The sequence below is a fragment of the Rhea americana genome, unplaced genomic scaffold (genome assembly GCF_003343005.1).
Source record: "Rhea americana isolate MKP2758 unplaced genomic scaffold, rheAme1 scaffold_118, whole genome shotgun sequence".
NCBI lineage: Eukaryota > Metazoa > Chordata > Aves > Rheiformes > Rheidae > Rhea > Rhea americana.
In genome coordinates, this window is record NW_028185239.1 from 2,122,093 (window position 1) to 2,140,157 (window position 18,065).

Genomic DNA, 18,065 nt, shown 5'->3' on the forward strand with positions numbered 1-18,065 from the left:
AAAGAAAAAACTCTCCAACTATCCTAGTGATAGATAAAAGGCCTGAAAACCTGAGACAAGGGTGCCCTAAAAGTTCAGAAATCAAGAAAAAAATATATTTGTAAGCAAGTATCAGCAAGATAGGGGCGGTAGGGGAAGTTAAGATCTGGCCCACAATTTCTGAGTATCTCAGTTTGACAATATTACCCAACATCACAACACTGACGTCAAAATTTCACAAACATCCTTGAAAGAGAAATAAAAAAGAAAGAACATCATTAATGTTTTAGCTTCAAGAATGGGTAAAGCTAGAAGAATACTGAAGCTTAAACAAACATTGTAGACATCAAAATCTACACTACGATTAGACTTATTACATAGTTTGGTGCAAGGAAACACCAGCATTAACATCACTTAGCATTGTCTATTACATTATACTTAGCAGCATCTATTACATTATTACWACCCCCACTGCATTTATATATCAAGGAAAAAACTACTCATAACTGAACTTCAAAATACAAATGCTCTTGCCCTGGAAGCAAAAATCCCCCACCCCCTTTTCTCTCCTACACCTCTGGAGTTTTTTCTTAGTCTGGAACCTCAGATCTGAAGCAGCTGCTTTAATCTCCTCTCCTCTTCAGACCTGCGCTTCTGCAGATCAGGTCTGCTCTCAGCAGCTGTATGCCTGTATAACTCCTGCATCTTTGGTGAGTTTGGATCTGAGCAAGTGCACATGGAATTTAATTCAGCTGCCAGTCCTCTAGAGCCAGTCTGCAGTCCTATAGCCCTGTCAGCTCTGCAGGACTGAYGGGAATAAAAAGTAGTTAAGAACTTATTTTTGTGACTGAAGTCAGCAGATACAGCTCTTAATACAGGGAAGAAGCAGATTTGTTGAATAAGAGCATTTTTTAAATGGTGATTTCTTGAGGTAGGATTTTACAGTAAGTTACAGCATGCCAGTTTTGTGATCTCTCAGCCCTGAGACTGTCCTTGCAATATTAATTATACTTTCTGAAGTGCTATCCTTAAGATTTTTCTCTCTGCTAGCAGAAGTACTCAGAAAGGGCCAGTACCTTCCAATAAATATAAATTTCCTCTTACTTCTGAAGTAATCTAATCCGTACAGATGCATTTCAAGGTCTGTCAAAGTTATTCAGTCTTATTTTATACCAGCCTGGACACCCTTTGCCATGGAATTTTTCCAAGGCACATTATGGAAACAAATACAAGAATAGCTGAATTTTGTTATTTGGTCTACAGAATCGGTAATATGAACTAGCACTGGATAAGAGGGTGTCGGGAAAACAAACCAACAGATAAAAGACACAAAAAAGATCCCAAACACAGAAACAACCTTCCTACCACTGCGAGAAACATTCATAATCACTCGGCCCAAATGAAATATAAGATTCAATATGCTGCTCTTCATGTAGACATGATTATAACTAAATTTTAGCAGCATTAGGCTTTACTGCTATTTGGGATTTGTACCAAAAATTTTGGTGAGGCTTTATGGCCCCTATTATTCAGGAGGGCATTAAATACAAGTCACCAGAACAGCGCTTTCTGGCACTGCAGCGGCCAAGCTGTGAGTAGCACTGCGGCAGTGCACAACAGGCTTTGGCAATACAGGTGYCAGCAGGTGCTACCCTGAATACGCCGTTAATTTTCTGACACAGAAAGCCCAATCACAGGACAAGTGACTCTGAAATTTGTACAAGCTAATCCCAGCTCTGAACCAGGCTCCCTCTGGAGCACAAAGAATGGTGTTTAATCTTTTTTTCCAGCAGGTTTCCTTCCCTGAGTTTGTAATATCTATCCTAGGGGCTCTCTGAGACTCAATAAAGTGAAAGAAAGTCTTGCATAAATATTGAACATTGCTGCCCCTAAAATCCAAGTTTGTCCTGAATTCAATACTGTCACATATTCAGTAATAACCCCCAAGAATCTATGAGGCTGGTTGGCTTATTGCAATGTGTTACAGAGTAACTACTACCAGGGGAGGTTCTTTTTCATCGTCTTCATTTTGTTTTCTATTTGTTTAACCTTTAGGCATCATGTTTACAAGTTTCTATTTGCTGTCACAAGGATGACAAATGTTTTCATTTGCATGAAAGTCGAGGTTGTCACTTCCGTAGGCTGCTCCAGGTGATGGGCTTTCCCTGCCGGACTTGGCAGCAAGGTGCTCACAGGACCCCACCCAACCAGGGCACAGGAGCTACCAATGTGGAAAAAACATCCCAGAGAAGATCAAAGCACTGCCAGGCAATTAGATACTTGCATGGATAACTCACCTCGAGGACGTGAGGCCCCAAGTACTTGCCTTCCCTGGAGCCCCTTGGGAACCAGCTTCAAGTAAGACCGCAAGAAGCAGGAAAAAGRCCACATAAATCTTCATGGTCTAACAGCAAGAAAAGCAGCTGGCATGGCAAATAACCTGCCAGCCAAACCCTGCCTCTACTCACGTGGCTTTACATCCTGTGGCTGTGCCCCAGAAAGAGAGAAACATCCCCTGCCTGGGGAGGGAACTCAAGAATAAAAGTTGGTCWTCCTTCTTCTTTCTTCTACCTGCAAAGAGGAGGAGAACTCAGCGTCTCAAATGCAACACTAACAAATCTAACAACTTTTAGGACAGAATTGTGCTTCTCAGGCATCCCATATTACATCACACTATAGACCTGGATTGCAAGCAAATTTTCTCTTCTCGTAGAACATTCCTCTTTACAGCAAGCACATCAAGCTGGCATTTGAAATACACCATTTGACTAGAATTACACCATGAACAAATGCTGCAGAGTGACAGCCTCACTGCACACGGTTGATAGTAATTATTAATTGGACTGCTCTTCCTTTGATGGGCACACATTACAGATGGCTGAATAATGGAAACATTTGTTTGGTGGCAGGAAAAAAAAATTCTGCTGCCAAAATTTTAATACTTAAACAGAATACGATTAACCAGCTCTGAAGCTCAGACCTTGCAAAACCATGATCGCTTCCACAGCCTTGGCACCCGCTGAGCTCAGCAGGAACACATAGGTGCGTTGTGTTTACAGGGTCAAGAGCGGATGGCACAGAGATGGTTAGACTCACAAGTCACCCTCCCAGCACGTAAACTGCCCRAACTATCAGAGAATATTTTCATGCYGATTCRTTCAGAGCCGTCTATTGCTCGAGCACCTTGCACAGGTGSGCGAGTGGAGGCCTGACTTAGCGGGTGGCTCTGCAGCCATGTAACCACATCACGTAACACCGAAGCCCACGCTGCTGAAATAGGAGGGCAAAGTCTCTTTAGCTCTTCCAGGAAATCTACATCAGGAATATGTCTGTAATAGCAAAGGGATTCACAGGGTGAATCAGAGGAGATGACATTTAACTCCAGGAACTGAACAAAGTCGTCATCATAAAGCAAACAGTAATGTTTACATTTCCATGTGGAAATGAGAAAGCTGGATTTTGGTCTGCAGAAGGGAGAAAGAGATAAAGAAATTACCGTTTGTTACAAAGCATTTTCTTCACAGGATTATCCTCACTATCCTCAGTTGTCCTCACTGCAAGCACACCACCAGAGCAGAGCATCCAGCCTGATCCAATGTAGATATATGGCAGTAAGATGCCTGGAATATTTCATCAAACCCCACTATTTTCCCTCTCCATTTGTGATTCTGTTTCTGCTTTCTTTTTTCAGTTATTTTTAAGGTACATAATTATCACATAATCAAAATTAGAAAAAAAAAGAATACATAAYCCCAAGCTAAATAACTTGATTCAAAAATAAATTAAGCTGAGTGACTAATTTGTCATCTAGTATTTCCACTGAGTAGCCTTCACAGTATACTCTAAAGAAATGTAAATTTAAAAAAGAGAATCCAAAGCTTTTGTAGCTACTTTCATTTTCAGAAAATTAATGCCAATGGTTTTCACTAAAGACATCTCCAACCAGTTCTACTTAATGTTTTAAAGAGGGGGAAAGGAGTAAACACAGCTGTATGTCTGCAGGAACAAATAATCAAAGCGCCTCAACTGTTAAATTGTCCAAAATTAGAATACATCTTTCAGCCTGGCTAGCAATTGATTCTAGCTATTTGGAGCAGCAAATTGAAAAGACTTACCACTTCTCTCCCACACAAAATTTTTGTATTTCAAGTCTATATTGGCCTTGTGATGTTAAGGTGTAAGTGCTGTCTGACATTGACTGATATGCCAACAGCTAACCCAGAGTTTTGCTGTTATTCCACTCACATAAGAAAGAAAAATGACAAGTATGGTTTGTAACTTGAATTCCACCAATTCGGCTACCTAGAATTAATGCAGCGATCTGTCTGCTGGCGACATTCGAGCCATGTCACCCTCCTGGGARCTACTTTGGGACTGGGCTCGCTCCAGCTGGCTTCAAGTGGGAAACTCCAGCTTTCCCCAGCATGTGCAAGCAATCAGCCTGAAAAAAACATTCCTCACAAACAAATAACCTCTACTGCCTCTTTAATTCAAGCTTCGTCTCAATTAAGGCATCACTTAAAGTTAAAAAAAGTAAAACACCCCACCAAGTTGCTGTTCACTCACTTGAGCTCTGACTCAGGAGGCTCCTGACATGTTCAGAGGAGCAGGGATCCCAATAATAATCTTAGCAGAGTTTGGTTTATGGAGTAAAAATACTAATGCTGAAATGCCAGAAACAGCAATGTCAACAGCTTTCTCTACTTCTGACACGTGAGAAGACAGGGAGATATTTCTGCCCATGGYGGGTTGTTCCTAGCAGACTTGCACCAACACGGTCAGCCTGGGGCAAGGCAYGCAGGGATGGCTACGTCCCCCTGCCCAGGAGTCCCGTGATCACCCCAAGGAGGGGAGCAGTGGGTGCACACATTTAGCATCTCTATGCACCTGAACTGCAATGGAGACGATGACCCACACAGCCCTTGGGGGACAGAGCACAGGCTGCAGTAGGAGCAGCATTTGGAGAGCACGCTAGGGAGTTAGTACATAAAACTGAAGTCGATGTAGATGCTCTTACTAGATTGTGCAGTTATAAAAGCCATAGTCATAGACTGAGTTCGGTCAGGAGTCAATAAAAGCTTGAACTGAAGAAATCCCCAGACATTCAGACCAGCCCTTAGTAGACCTAAAGAAGAAAATGGACAAAAGTTGTTATAACTCTGTTGTCGTTAAAGTGCCTCTGGAAGACTGCCATAAATGCAGAAACGTACTGAGATAAGGACATTGTCATTGCTGCAGGATCCCTGAATGTTGCCACACCAAATGCCAAATCTTTCATTACAGAAAAAATTCCAGCTGCTTCACTTGAAAATGAATTGTTTCCTGTCACTAAGGCAAAGCTGTCACATGCCCCCCCAAAAAGGCCAAATAAAATCTGCTGCCTCTCATTAGATCAAGGTTGGCAACAGAGATTATCCACCACAAAAACACACAAAGTGGCATTTATTCAGAAGAGCAATTGACTACAGAGTCATTTGTCACTTTTAATAATACTACAGTTGCAAAATGATGATATTGGAAATCAAGTTACCCTAATGGTAATAAAATATTTGTAAACTAAATTTGTTCATTTTGACTATAAAAAAGACATTGAAATAATTTAACTGCAGAGAATAAAATTGAAATGGGTCTGTAATTACATAGATTTTCAGCATTTTCTCCTTTATGAAAAGAACTAACTGCTGATGGCTCCCACATTTCCGGCACCTTATTCTGCAAAAACAAAAGATCAGAAATATGTACCAGATATACAGACAAGGAGCCTGCAGCAACATTTCAGAAGTGAGACATGCATTTCTTCTTATCTCTCTTTCTTATTAGCAGCATGCCAAGTGTCACATCTCATTAACTGAGTGAGTCTGTATGCAGGTGAAACTTCACCTTCAGAATCAAGAGAAGGGAGAGAGGAGTACTAATGAAGTCACTGGATTTCTTCACCATCACGAAAAATACTGGAGGATTTCTGCTAACTTTGGTAAACCAGCATATGACAAAATCTATATTAAAGTGGTCTAATATAGCCTTCTTATCTCAAATGACCTGCCTTCACAGGTCTGAAAAATTCAAGATGGGGATTGCAGGAAATTCAGCATTTTTCATTAAAYCTCTCAGATCTTTTGAATTTTGTTTTGACCCATTTTCTAAGGATTTTCCTGGAACATTTCACATTAAACAAGTTCCAGGGCTGTCAGMTGAAAAGTATGCTAGACCCAAAGGAAAAACTGCACAGAGCTGAAGAAAGCCTTGGTAGCTTGACTCATCCTTGGATTCCTCCTGCTGCTGCTTTAGATTTGATTTTAGATTAGAGCAGTGTAAGCTTCTCCATCTAGACCCTAGCAGAGGCAAATCTGTAAGAGATCAGACCTCTCCAAGTCACAGAATTTTGCATGTCTTTCATTCAGGCTTGGCTCTAGACCCTGCCAAAATCAATAGGGCTGGTACTTCATCTGAGGGTCATTGCTCCCTCAGACCCACAGTACCTCAAGCAAGGATGTGCTTTCAAACTGGATGACCTGGCCTACTGCACAGGAAATGTCTCAAAAATACAGTGGTTTGTCTGCAAGGAGTTGCTTGTCATGTGTCAGAAACTTAGAGAGAAAATAAGGATCTTGGGGAATATGGCAAGAAACCAAAAATTGAAGCCAACATAAAGGCTTGCCAAAACTCTTGCCAGCAAGCTTTTTATAGCTGCTTTAAAACATTCCTCCTAGCACTTTTTTTTAAGGCCGTGATTAGCACTGTACTGTCAATGCTCTTGATACTGAGAAAGCAATAGCTGTTCTTAAGGACCTCACGGGMCTCCTCAATGGCTAGAGGCCCACCATATTCTCTAAAGGAAAACTATAAACCAATCAATTAGCATCCTGAGTAATTAATGTTAATACTGAAGTAGTCTCCAAGAGTGTTTAACAGAAAAGGACAACTGTCCTCCAGTTTCAATCCTACAAGAAAATGAGAGCTCAGGAAGCAAATATTTTTTTATATACTATATTCTCATTCAGAGAATACCAGGTCTCTGTCTGTCTGTATGTATCTGACAATTATGTACACATGTTTGTACACAAAGTTTATTGCAGAGACAAAAGATGAGCTATATACTTTGAAACAGAGAAAAACTCTCTGCTCTGGGACAGATTTCCTGTGTGAACCTGGATGTACAACACAAGGTGCTCCCATGCTGCAGTCAGAAATATGACAGCAATACATGTAGGCAAGCAGGAATCAGCTTTAATCCAGTGAAGTTGTATGAAAACAGATGTCGGCATAGCCTCAGTCTCATTTGAGCTTGTGCATGGTTGAGCCTGGACTTTGGGCTTTACTGCCATCAGCACTTGACCAGACACATTGCAGTTAGGTTGTGTGATTGCTCTTCTCTAGGTCTCACTGAGCATTCAGAGTTAAGGACTCTTGCCAMGCAGAAAGGAGTCTACCTTAAAGTGAAGGGGTCCATGGTTTTGAGTTCAGTCCAAATGTCATACAAAATACATTTCCTCTTAATGATCAACTCAGTGACAACTTCTCAAATGTAGAGCCATCCATACCCCCATTCAGTGTAGACCTGTCTTCTATATGTCCATGTACCWCAATTTYCCTCTTGTAAAGTGGAACTAAAACAAYGCAGTCCTCCCACTTATCTCCATTTGGGGATAGATCATGCTATCTCTGCAAAGAGATGGAGTTATTATGCAAGCCAGTGTGAACTCAACAGGGCTAATCAGCTTATGGCAAATAYCCTCTTTATGAGGACCAGCTGCAGCCCTGGGAACAGTCTGCCTGTTCTCATAAAGCACAGAAAAGGTTTCTGATTGGAGCTGCTCCAGGGAAAGCCAGCCCAAGTGTCGATTTGCTAAGTGCTGACCTGGAATAGGAAACGATGGAGAGTGAAGCACACAGATATCTCACTCGCTTTCCTTGGAGTCAGCTCATGCCCAGCCAGGCTTGTTACCTCTGGCTCCAGATTGACTCCCGTAGACCATCTTGGCTGACTCCATGCCATGGTTCATAGGACTCTGGGCAATCTTCTTTACTATGGCACACTACAACACACACAGAGCCACCTGCGGTTTAGCCACGGCCAGCTTAGACATCTTTCACCCTAAGGGTCGAGGAGCCCACTGAAGAGCATTCAGATGCATCTGTGCGCATGGCCCTTGAAAACACAACTCTCTGCAGGCACAAACTTCCCTCCAGTATACTGCCAGCTGCAGAAGGCAGGACGCAGTAACCAAGTGAGTTAGCTGATTCTGTGTGTTCTGTGGTTCTGATTCAGTTCAAACATTATTTTTCCAAATATCACTGATTCATTGTACATATCCTTAAACTACTATGCAGCATCTAAGGGAAGTGCAACTGCATTTGTCTGTTTTTTCCTCCCCCTCTGCAATTGAAAAAAATCATAATAAATCTCTGGAGAGAAAACAGTAATATGCCAGCCCTATACTCAACTAATTCATAACCCTAATTCACCTTGTAGGATGAAATCCCATATCCAGTCCTGTTCTTTCTACCAAAAAGAACATATATACTCTGGAATAAAATTTAAGTGATTTTTTTTTAAGATACATACAAATGCCTAAGCTCATATCCAAATCTAAGACACAATTAGTCACTCACAAGCACAGAAAATTTCACATTCTGTCTAGTTTCCTCATGAAAAACCTGGTATTTATTCATGTCCTTGAAGCTTCTAAGCAAAATGGATAATATTAATTTGTCCCAAGTCACATCASAGAAGATCTGGTCAATAATATGCTAAACATCAATTTCAGCCTCTGAAAAACAATGTGTGAATTCAAGTCCCTGAAATGCATCAAATGTACTGGGTCCAWTGCAATTAATCAGCTCTGACCACTCACTGTAGCTTGAGGAACATGTTGAATTTTAGTCCAAAAGTTATGACTTTGAAAAAAAAAAAAAAAAAAAAAAAAAAAAAAAAAAAAAAAAAAAAAAAGCTGCCATTTGGGGGGTAGGAGAAGAAACAACATAATATTACACAAGGCAATCCAACCTGATTTTGCCATGGGACTGACTGAAGCAACAAAGCTCAGATGGCTAAATATGGGCCACAGCCGCTTCTCATCCTGCTGGTTTTCACAACATGCATGTTGCTGCCAAGGCCACCCTCGCCCAATGGAAAAAGCCCGATTAATTTCAGAGGCATTGGCTTAGCCCATAGGTTTCTCAGCACTGATGCTGGAGGCCCACTGAATCACAGTATGCCAGAAAAGTTTCTGGAATACACCAGGAAATAAAATATATGTAGTCCAAAACTAAAATATAGGCTGAGAGATTAATTTTGAAGAATTTACTTTTGACTAAGATATTTACATATATGTACCTCATGCACTGCTATAAGCACACCTCAAGCTTGCTGTCAATATCTTAGCATGAAGCACTACTATGATGTATGGTTTGTTTTCTTCTTCAAAAGAACTGAGGACCAATATTCAGTTTTTAGCAGACTGACTTTTTTTCCTTCTTTAAAATAATGTTCAAGCTAAAAAGAGGAGACTGAATGAAGAGCTTCACTGAGCTTTGTTCTCAGCTATAACTTAAATGAATTTTGCACATGAGTGGAATCATTTACTGCTTATTTAACTTTGCAAGTGCTTCGGAAGACCTCTTGTAACACCTACTTTGTTTTTTCCCTGCACGGCTGCTTCTGTGACTGCCTTAAGCAGTTTGCRTCCAAGTGGTTACAGAAAGGGACGTGGTCTTCTGGGTTTTATGGCCACTGAGTAACAGTGTTGTCAATACACCACCACGGGACAGGCTTCTCAGTCTGCAAAAACTCTCAGCAGCACAGTGCTAATAACGTCAAATGAGGTCTGCTCAGAGCAGGCACGGAGCGTGCACACAGCACCCAGAACCCGGTACTGCATTGAGGTGTGAAGTGCTTTCATCATTGCCCTAAACCACCGACGGGCATCACCTTATAAACTATGTACCAAATGTGAACACAGACCGAGAGATTTTGAGGTTTCCTTCTCTTCAGGTTGGACTCGGACAGTTATCACACCTCACACCGTGGTGCTCAAAGGTCAGACACTTATGAATTACGCTCCTTACAACCATGATGAAACCTCTTATGAATATTTCTTATGAAATGCCTCTTGCTTCCTATGAATAAACCTTTTAACAAAATGTCTTCTAATGTAATTCCTACAGTTTCGCCTGTAAGCAAAAATGTATTCTTTAACTTCCTTGCACTCCCTCCCTGTCCTCAGCTCTGATGTATCAGAGCCACTTGTAAAAAATAAAAAATAATAAAAAAATAAAAATACTGCTCATGGGATCATGAGGTGTGAAACTGCAGTCAGTGCAAAGTAGTCAGTATAAAGCAGTCACATACTCTTGGCTAAAATAGCCCTCTTGCTGAGTATTTTCACYCTCAGGAATTCTAGATTTTCTGACTCTATCTTCCTTACCACAACTCTCAAATTTAGGATCAACTCTTGCCACCTAATTGCTCTTCATAGGTCAGATATTGAGCTGTTTCAGCTTCTCAACCAATCTCTTCCACATACTCCGTGTTTCCTTTCTAATTCTCCGTCATTTACCCAATTAGCATTCTGTTAATTAACAATTGGAAGTTCCTTTCTTCAGAAAAATACATTCTTGCTTAACCTGTGATTTATACCTGTACCTCCACATCTTGTTTCAATGAGATTAGAGTTTGCCCACCATTTTTATTCTTGGTTTGTAGACMTCATTCTAAGGAAATGTGGCAATTTAAGATCAGCCTTGTTGCCTGCCATTTATATTGGAGTTTTACCCAGCATAGTTGGACTGCTGAGATAATTAACAGTCTTTAGTAACCATGATTCTCTGACTGTGAACTTCAAGGACAGCAATAGTTTTATATTCTTTCTGTGAGCCAGTGAGTTGAAATAGCAGATAGTTATTATAACATTACATGATTTGAAAGTGAGAGGCTGTCCAGAAACCATTAATTGAAGCTAGCTAGAGGGGCTCTGCCAAATCTGTCTTGAGTCAAGTTTTGCAAGAGGAAAGGTGTAAACGATTCTCCTAATTTCCTCTTCATTTCAATCTATATTTTGTCAAATTCAAATTATTATATTATTCTGTTTACATCACAACACATTCTTGTACGTGTGTCCCTGAAACACCTTCCTGTGTAGRGCTCTGCTTTTCGTCATGCTTACACAACTTCATTTTCACCTCCTACTCAGTCTAGAGCAACACCAGGATTTGTGCCTGTTTGCAAGCAGACAAACATGGTATTTCACATCCCTTCATGTGTCTTTAAACCACTTGAGAAATACTTCAATCTAAAAGTGATTATTTTATATTCTCCTGCCTCTTCATTTGTATGCCACATGCTTAAAGAATACAGATTAGATTTAATAATGTGAGATAAAGCAATGAGGGCACCTCTCTATGGCTTCAAAGGTGAGGGTTGCAGTGTCTGTTCTGCTGCTGTGCCAAATTTGCTGTCACTCCGTCCTAACGTAAACGGCTTTTTCATCCTTTGGGGCTACCTGTCAGATGAACAAGATGTCTAAGTTGCCCAAGTTCTGCTACAGAGTGAAGGGGGAGGCTGTGCAGCCACCATCACATCATACGACCCCAGTGGGGTGYACACCATACTGCTGCTACAGGACCAGAGAAACCTTGTTTCCTGCCCTCCTTGGAATCTAAYGCCTCGTTAGCAATTTCAGTGCTCTGTGTGCCATTAACTACAAAAACCTTAGTATACCTTGAGGCCATTAGTCCATTACACCAATCAAGTGTTGAGGGGTTTTCTATGTATAAATGTAATATAGTATACTCTGTGTGTGTAAATAAATATTGATGAATCAAAAATAAGAAAATATTACATGGCTTCCCCCAAAACTAAAGATGTCTTTATACCCTCTCTGTCAAGACATGTAACGTAACTTCAGAATTGCATGAACCCCTGTCACGAGAAGCRAAAACCTCTTCGCATGTTACAGACCAGCTTACTATGATTACACAACAGCTCAGATTTAAAGTCCTTAATTTCTCCTTATCCCGCTGCTGTTCCCTGGCTGCAGTCTTACCAACTCCACATTCTCACTCTCTCTACTTGGTTTTTGGTGAGCATCCTCTTTACAATGCTCCTGCAAAGAGCATAAACACTAACAGACTCGGTCTACATATGGAGAGGTAGAATGGCCTGCTAAAAGCCACACAGTGTTCATGGTGGAGCAAGATACTGAGTTTAGATATCCAGAYTGTTAGGCTGTGGCCTTAACCATTGCACTGGTCTTCCTCTCACCTGCAGCTGTGTATATATCAGCTATACAAGCATAACTTTAGTCAGCACAGGTGCCTTTTTTCCCATAAGCTTCCCTGAAAATCCCCCCAAGAGAGATACATTGAAGCAGAATCCGCAGTCTGACTTGCAAAGAGGTGGATGCGTACATCTCTGGCATACATGAACCAAGATTACCAGCCTTTCTTGCCCATTTTTAGACTTGAACATAGGCCACTGGATTTTTCAGCAATGGTGCCAATATATTACAAGAGAGAAAATTAACTGCAGTGTTTCTTCTAAGGCTGTGTACAGATTTATCCCAGATCAACTAACTGTTTTTAAAGTCATTGCCCCAGTCAAGCCTAGGACACAGATGAGCCCACAACAGCAGGYTGGCCTGAAGTCTTAGTAAGGCCTACTGTCAGTCCGTTCTGTAGATCCCTGCAAGGGGGAAGGCAGCACTGGTCTGTTGATTTTTGAGCAACAAGATCGGGGCTTCCTCCATTCTAAATTTGTGAGAATCACTGGAGAAAAATCACTGGAAAAGCCCTTTTGGGGGTCAGTTTTTACAAGCGAACATGGTTAGGGTGGGATGTGGTTAATAAATAGGTGTATAGATATCTAGCAGCACATACCATGTGAAACTCTCTCTGCATATACACTTGATAAAACTTTTACTACTGATCAGAAAAGGCTTCCTGTTGCAAGAAGCTCGTAACACAGGTAAAGGATTCTTAACATAATTCCAGGTCTACATAAAGCCGTAAATCAGCTCCCACTCCCAGTTCATTCAGCAGACACACAGTCTGCTACACCTCTACAGCTGTCTTAGGGCCATTGTCTGTGTCTCTAACCTATCTACTTTTGTACTTCAAACTCTAGTTTATCTTCAACTTACAGTTAGTTAGTCACCAAGTTTTTCATCCAGCTGAAGAGGAATTGCACCACATAACTCACGTAAGTGACCAGGCAGGAAAAACAAGTTGCAGTGTTCAATTCGTAACAAATCRAACAGCTGCAGTTTTTTGGACAAATGATTCCCAGCACAATTACAAATAATGAAGGCACGAATACCACAATTTGTGAAGCATTTTGAATAGGAGAAAAAGCAGCAGCTTAATTCATTAAAAGTAGTGCAGCCAACCTTGGACTTAAAATGTAAGCACCCRTGTTGTCACTAAAGTAGCAGAATTTCCTTTACTTACACATTTCACAAGGCTCAGAACCAAAGCTTTTCTTGCCATTTAATAGATTCCACATTGGTTTCTGCATCTGGAAAACTGTTGCTATCTAWGTTGCCAGTGCATTTGAGATAATCCAGAAGCTACTTTACTACAAGATATTAAAAAAAGAAAGGAAAAAAAAAAGAAAACTTCATCAGTTTATTGAGAAACCCAAAGGAAATATTTCAAATGTATCACTTATTGAAGTAAAAATAATTTTGAAAAGCACATTGTGCTTTGGAAATCAATTTTCAGCTCTTTTCTCRGGTGGCTTCATCACAGACATATCAAGGGACTTTGAGGATACTTGCAGGACTGTTTACTTTTATACTATTAAAAGTCAAATTTTTTCTGTGTTTGCAATTGATTTRGCATAGCCTTTAGGATTTATAATTCACAATTTTAACTCTCTAGATCAAGCATGGCCACTTAAATAATTTAAATAGGACTAATATGCTTCCTTAGTCTTAGCTGCTTTTGTCGCAAGTATGGATATACCAGAATACAAGAAAAATGTGCAAAATATTTTCTTAGTTTTATGGTACTGAATGTTACCTGCAATTAAATAAAGAATAAAAAGAACTGCTAGTCTCACTCAAACATTAGCCTAGCCTAGCGTTCATGGTTATCATCAGATATTTCCAAGGAGGAAGTCATATATTAAGCTCTATAAAAAAAAGCTTCTTCCAAGTTAGAAATTAACTGAGGGCTTATATCTCCTTCATAATTTCTCATTTATTTCAAATAGTCACAATTAAATCTGCAAATAGATTTGCTATTTCACTTTCACCTAGGTACTTTTGAAATTCTGCTAAACTTTTGGCCTGGGCGCTATCTCCTAGCAATGAGGCCCACTCTCTGACTAGGTACAGAGGCAGAACGGATGGGTTTTGAACTTAACCACCTTCCCATCCCACAGAATGTCCTCTTGTTTTTGAGTGAACAAAAAGCTCTGAATGGGAGACAAAAAATGGGAGACTTCAAAAGATAATAAGGATTTGCTACAGAAGTACTATCTGATACCATTTCAGATGAAACTGCTCTGGAAGAATGATAAAATCATTAAGATTTCAGTGCGTGTGTCCTTTCTTTCCTAGCAGAAGAATCCAGCTACTTCAAGCTCTTTAAGAAAAGAGACAGTAAAAGGTGAATGACAAAAGCTTGAGCAAAGGGTCAGTGGCAGGTCTCTGGGAATTATCATCTCTTTGAAATCCAGGCAGTGGGGGATGCAGGGTGTCAAAGGCTGCGCAATCACCTCTGCTAAGCACCTAATCACCATTGGCTCTGATCAGTGGAGGTGAGGAACCAGGAGAGGTCACAGAACAGGAGCCACAAAGCAATTTCCTGTGAATCACAYTGCTTTACATGGAAGGCAAAAAATTGCAGCCTACTGAAACTGCTGGTAAAGGAGATGGAGAAAAAAAAAGAATTAGTAAAATGCCTAGGAGGGATAGTAAAGAAGTAAATGACAACAAAGATCATCTAAAAATTGTTGCTGAGTCTGTGGGAGCTCAGTGGCTTTAGAATATAGCTTCTTGCAGTAGCTGCTTTCCTTCATGCCAGAGAGTCACTGAGATAAGTAGGAAGGGACAGGCTGTGGGTCACTGTCATGGCCCTTAAAAAGAAGAAAACAGCACAGAAAACGTCAGTTTTAAAAGAAGCAAAAGTCTTTTAAAAGAGGTGGGATTCGGGCTTACCAGGAAGCCTCAAGGAAATAAAAGGTCTGTGAATGCACACCACCAGGAGTGCTTCTGCTCCAGCAAGGAGTCCTGCCTCACTGGGAGCAAGCTGAGTACTGAGCGRAAGCACTTCAGCAGCCAAGAGCTCTGCAAAAAGCATTGCCTCTCCCAGCTGCTAGGCACCCTCCCAGGACATGGCGGGAGAAGGGAAAGTGTGCCCATGCTTTGGTAATGTCAGTGCAAACCCCGACCCACCTCACACCCTAGCACAGGTTCCTTTCCTTGTTTTAAGGAAATGCATTGGGTTGAGCGTAGGAGGAGCAGAACCCCACACTCCCCTCCATCTCTGTGGCTACCTGCACAGTGCCAGCCAGCAAACCTCTGCAACATCCAAAAGCAGCGGGTAGTGGTACTGTATTAGGCACCACTGCAAGGTCCTCCAGAGTGCATCTACTGTGTTTTCAGGAGCAGATTTCATGGCTAGCAGGTCTAATGCAGTCATCAGATATGGAGGCTACGCAGGAACAGGGTTGCATCCCCATCCTATGACTCAGGGTATCCCATATTGGACAAGGAAGGGATCAACAGGGAAGAGAGGCTACAACTCCTCTCCCTGCCCCAGATGAGGCTCTCACAGATTGCTTTTCTTCACGAGGATTAGGCATTACACAGCAGTGGTTCTAAGCCCATGGATACAGAGAATAGTTTTTCCAGTATATTGGCACATCTGCAGTCAAATAGGTTTTAGGAAAGCAATATACACGACGTGTGCATGAGTACAGACATGCCGGTCTTACACAGACTGAGAATTACATTTCCAGAATTAAAATGGAAAAATTATAGAGTGTGACTGTATTTAATGACGGTCACCAGTGTTGCTCTCTGTTCACAGATAAAAGTGGTAACAGCAAGAAGATTTCACTTGTATTGGAAAGGCCGTATTTATCATATGTGGCAATTCAAAAGCAAATACTCATACCGCAAGATGGATACTGACCTCTGATTTGCTCTTACTTTACAACGTTTCACCAAATGCACTAATGTGTCAAGATACCCCATAGCTAATTGGATGTTTATCAGGATAGTATTTAGGCCATTCTGTTGTTTATTCCCCAGTTACAAGCTGCACATTTGTTTCACAGCATTATCACTGTTCGTATGACTGCTAAAACTATATATTCAGGATAATGAGGATTCTAGTGGTTTTGAAATGTTATTTAAATGCTGATTTCAGAAGTACTACTCATAACCTCTGTTAGGTCTGCAGAGAAAATGCAATCTCCAAGAGGTTTATATTGGTGTAATTCTATGGAGCTATGATGAAGCATTGCATTCAGAGTCAAATTTGCTGTTCATTTGACTAGATATCCACAAATCACTGACCTAGCTAAGAAGTAACCTGTAGCACAATAAAGTCTCAGGCAGAGAAAAAATCTCAATTAGATGTGAACCCTAAATCTCTTTAAGATTCTTTGCCTCTCCTTTCCCATCACTGCCCATGGAGTTTGGAGGAAATTTTCCACGTCCAGCTTGGATTCAACCCAGCACAAAAACATTTGCCCAAATGAAGTTTGCTATTCAGAAAGCCTGCTTCTACATGCTCTTCTGGGCAATGGATGAATCTTGGCTTTTGCTTTTCTAAAAGCCCATTTTTCTTCTTGTGGTAGTCTTGAAAAATTCCACTAACAAGAATGGATAGGCATATGTGAGAGCAATATTTTTCCCTCATTTTTCATAGGGTAGTGCATGGACAACACTACAACCATCAGTTGCAGTTGAACTTTGAGGCCCCACAATGAAAAGCCACTGCTTTTTTACCTTTCAGAATAGCATCAGATCAATTTGCTGCTAGTCCTCTTATGGATCAGCATGGGTGCCCAAATGGATAGAGCTTTGAACTGAAACACAGGAAAACTGCATTTCTTTACTCAAGTCTATGTTTGGGCTGCTGGGTGACCTTAAAAAAGTCACTCCATCTTTCTGTGCTTCAGAGTCCTATCTGCTTGGAAATCAACTGATCAAAACACTTTGAAATTCTCTGGTCAAAAACTTTGTAAGAGCTGGGTCTTATTGTTTTAGGAAGAAATGTGATCCTGTGCATATGCAACAGGACTCAGAGCAAAGGGTAGTGCAGCAGGTCCTGCTCAGCCTCTGACCCTGACTTCTTCTGTGGCTCAGCTCAGCCCTCTTTGCCTTCATTTCCTAGCTGTGGTTGGTGTGGTGTTCACTGTGCATTTGGTAGTTAGCCCTGGACTACCTCCAACAGGAAAACTGTGCCAAATCTTACTGTCTACAATGCAAGAAAAGTCTACAAGTAGCTGAGAATGAAATTCAAAATAATTATAAAAGACTAAATAACCTACCTCAGAGTTGTTGACTTCTGGAGTCTAGCCTGTTCAGCCTACCAACAGAGAAAGTTAAGGGAAAGCCAGATCACAATTTTTAGGTACCTAGATAGGGAACACAACATCATTAAAGTGCTTGTCAATCCATCAGACAAAAGTGTAACCAGACCCAATACCCAATTTGCAAGGGGCCAGAACAGAAATGAAGTGCAACGCAATTGTTTATTTAATATTGGCAGCAATTAGCTACTGGAAAAATTTACCAAGTGTTCTGGTTGATTCTCTGTAGCTGGTGATTAAATCAAGATTAGATTTTTTTGTCTTCTTTGAAGTCTTGCTTCGGTTCATATAAAAAGTCCTAGGGCCTTTGTCATGCAGTAAGTCAGACAAAATGATCACAAGGGTCCCTTCTGGCTCTATCATCTAATCTTTTATAGGAGATGACATTTGTTGCTGTGACAATYAGTCAATTAACATTTTCAAAATACAAGAAAATTCCTAAAATTCAGCAGCACTGACTGCCTTGAGTTCGTCGTTACCTCATAACTCTCTGAGCACAAAATCGCCACCATGCCTGTCTCCCCAGCAAGTCAGAAAC

At 40.9% G+C, this 18,065-nt stretch overlaps 1 protein-coding gene across 1 annotated transcript in view; it reads right to left on the bottom strand.

Annotated features, from left to right (window-relative positions):
- LOC146600703 (uncharacterized) overlaps window positions 1-6,352 on the bottom strand; it is a 7,497-nt gene extending 1,145 nt beyond the window's left edge. Inside the window, exons 1-3 of the mRNA XM_085318907.1 lie at window positions 6,343-6,352; window positions 4,997-5,104; window positions 2,448-2,550 (exon numbers count right to left, since the gene is read on the bottom strand). Coding sequence (XP_085175033.1) covers window positions 2,448-2,550; window positions 4,997-5,027 — 134 coding nt within the window. The 5' untranslated portion in view covers window positions 5,028-5,104; window positions 6,343-6,352. The remainder of the gene's footprint in view (window positions 1-2,447; window positions 2,551-4,996; window positions 5,105-6,342) is intronic.
- Between the last annotated feature and the right edge of the window lie 11,713 nt (window positions 6,353-18,065).